The 2,427-nt window shown below is 53.5% G+C and overlaps 2 protein-coding genes across 2 annotated transcripts in view; both read right to left on the bottom strand.

Annotated features, from left to right (window-relative positions):
* Positions 1–69: 69 nt before the first annotated feature.
* LOC127748982 (putative fatty acyl-CoA reductase CG5065) lies at positions 70–1,227 on the bottom strand. Its single transcript, XM_052265140.1, has 3 exons — positions 1,062–1,227; positions 696–983; positions 70–497 (listed from the first exon to the last, which is right to left on the bottom strand). Exons 1-3 carry the CDS (start codon positions 1,161–1,163, stop codon positions 90–92), a joined length of 798 nt encoding a protein of 265 aa, XP_052121100.1. The 5' UTR covers positions 1,164–1,227; the 3' UTR covers positions 70–89.
* Positions 1,228–1,852: 625 nt separating this feature from the next.
* LOC113212123 (fatty acyl-CoA reductase 1-like) overlaps positions 1,853–2,427 on the bottom strand; it is a 17,550-nt gene continuing 16,975 nt past the window's right edge. The window contains exon 8 of the mRNA XM_052265138.1: positions 1,853–2,308. Within this exon, the coding sequence (XP_052121098.1) occupies positions 2,227–2,308 (82 nt within the window). The 3' untranslated portion in view covers positions 1,853–2,226. The remainder of the gene's footprint in view (positions 2,309–2,427) is intronic.

Here is a 2,427-nt window from a genome sequence, read left to right on the forward strand (position 1 = left end):
AAAACTAAGAATTTCTTTTTAAAAGTTCTTGAAAAATTTACCAAAAATACTTTTCTGGTAAACTAAAATTGTTCAGTCTTGACGTCCGCTCACTTATGGCCTAGGTAGTTGACGGCCTGCACGTCGGCGCCGTTGAGGTTTTCGGCCCAGTTGACGACGTCCCGCCAGTCGAGCCGCTGGCGGTACACCCGCTCGTGCAGCAGCATCTGGTCGGCGTTGCAGTACGCCGTGGACACGTGAACCAGGGACTTGAGCAGCGGCATGCCGCGGGCCAGCTCCACGACCTCGCGCGTGCTGCGCAGGTTGGTGAACACGGCCTTCTGGAAGGGGTCGTCGAAGCGCACCGAGGCCGCCACGTGGTACACGACGGACACCTCCCGCTGCAGCAGCGCCCTGTGCTCCTGGCTCAGCCCGAGCCCCAGCTCCGTGATGTCCCCGGGGAGCACGACGATCTTGTCCAGGGCGTGGGGCTGCTCGGCGCGGAGCCTGTCGAACAACTGCAGGACATCCGGTCAGGTCACAACGGATCAAAGGGGTCAAAGTGTCGCCGGGCAATTCCAGAAAAAATGGTAAAAAATGTCCGTCAGTGACGGTATTTGTGAGCACCTCTCAGTCGCTCACAAATACGGTCACTGACGGACACCCCTGTCTGGAATTGCCGCGCCGAGACGTCGACGTCACCCGAGACGACCTACCGCCACGTCCGTCAGGGTCTTGATCCTGTCCAGCGGCGAGACGCCCTTCTTGGCGCGCAGCACGAGGTAGACGTTGCCGACGTCCGGGCACGTCCGGAGCACCTGCTCGACGATGAGGCGGCCCAGGAAGCCGGAGCCGCCCGTCACGAACACGCTGCGGCCCTTGTAGAACTCGGCCACGGTGGGCAGCGCGGCGCGCTCCCCGCGCAGGCGCGTCCGCTCCGCTTGTACCTCATCCCGGATGGCATGGAGCTCGTCCGACACTGGCGGGCCTACGGCAGGCTGGGGCTGCACAGCAACAAACCACCGTGACTACCTGCAACCACCACCCCTTGCTGCGGACAACATCTGCGCGCCGACGCCCACCTCTTTCTTCCAGAACATGGTTGACCGGCGGTCCTGCGGCCACTGCGCGTCCCGACTACCTGGCCGGTCGCGGTAACATGCATAAGGAGTCGTCAGACTCATCAGCCTTTGAAATGTCAATTAGAACCTGCCGGTATTTGCCTAGTTTGTATTCCTAGAGGCGACTCCTCTCCCCCCCCCCTCCCCTTTCCCCTCTTTGTGAGGCGGCCAGTGGCACCGAAGTGGTCTACGTTCGGTTCCCAGCCCTCTTGACTTGACGGCGTAGTGTCGACCATAGTGTCATCCACGTGTAGAAATGTGCACACAAAGAAAGAGGCGCATTCTCGCATGACGTCGTGACGTGGCACATATCACCTTTTTTTCTGCTCATTTCCAAGTGTGTTACTTGCATTTTGCGACGCTCCCATCAAGGAACGGACTATTCTGTACATGGGGAACCCGAATGGAGTTTGTCCGATGACGGAAATGTATATAGGCGATTCAAAAAGACACGAACAAAGTTGTGAGAGGGGTGTGAACTGGTTTCTAGTTTGTAAACAGCAGTAACCAGTGCAGTGTTGCGGGGTTTGCGTCACAATTAGCCGTTACGTCGCATTTCTTGACTCTCCCTCAACTACTTTTTGTATTCCCCGAATAGCTACCGCGTCAGTGCCGCATGTCCCGACCCGATACCGACATTCGCATGCAGTTGGGAAGCTAAACCAGCGCGGGGGTCTCTATTTAAATGAATGCACTTGACGAGCGGGGGGAGGGGGCGGGGAGGATTTCAGTAGGGATAAACACAGTACACGTTTAAACTACTCACATCACGTTATTTTATTAAAACAGAATCTCTACGAACAGTAGGACTTACAGTTCGATAATAATTACACGGCATCTCGCCTATCACATCGGCAATTATTGCAGATCGAGTCGGGCTGTCGGGCTGCTCTTCAAGCTCCTTAATTATTGTGACTCACGTTTGAGTCATTTATGAGCAACAAAAAGTGACACCGATTGTTACTTGACTCCAAGCCTCTCTCCATTCGGTGAAAGGGGTTTGTTGTAAAAAAAGGGGAGGATGAGGATGGAATGTGAATAAGAAGGTAGAGAGCCTTGCTTGTCACACTTATTGGACATAACTTAAGATTTAGTCTTACTTTCCAGGGACAATACCTATTCGTTACTATAAAGGGATAGTGCAATACACCACAATACCGGCAATGGCAGCCATTGTTCCGTGGTACACTTTCATCAGCAAACGCAGCCTGCAAAGAAAGAAAACGTTTTCATCGATTTTCAACTGGGGATTTTAAGTGACCGGAACGTGTTTTTAGGAAAGTTTTTAAGGAATATTTTTTTAAAATCTCTAAAAAAAATTCTCCTG

The sequence above is a fragment of the Frankliniella occidentalis genome, unplaced genomic scaffold (assembly GCF_000697945.3).
Source record: "Frankliniella occidentalis isolate FOCC.00 unplaced genomic scaffold, Focc_3.1 Scaffold24, whole genome shotgun sequence".
Taxonomy (NCBI): Eukaryota; Metazoa; Arthropoda; class Insecta; order Thysanoptera; family Thripidae; genus Frankliniella; species Frankliniella occidentalis.

Excerpts from the sequence above, each read along its gene's own strand:
- LOC127748982 (XM_052265140.1), bottom strand. The coding sequence starts at position 1,163 with ATGAGTCTGACGACTCCTTATGCATGTTACCGCGACCGGCCAGGTAGT. Across the intron at positions 984-1,061 it reads CCATGTTCTGGAAGAAAGAG|CCCCAGCCTGCCGTAGGCCC; the intron begins GTGGGCGTCGGC and ends GTTGCTGTGCAG. Across the intron at positions 498-695 it reads AGACCCTGACGGACGTGGCG|TTGTTCGACAGGCTCCGCGC; the intron begins GTAGGTCGTCTC and ends GATGTCCTGCAG.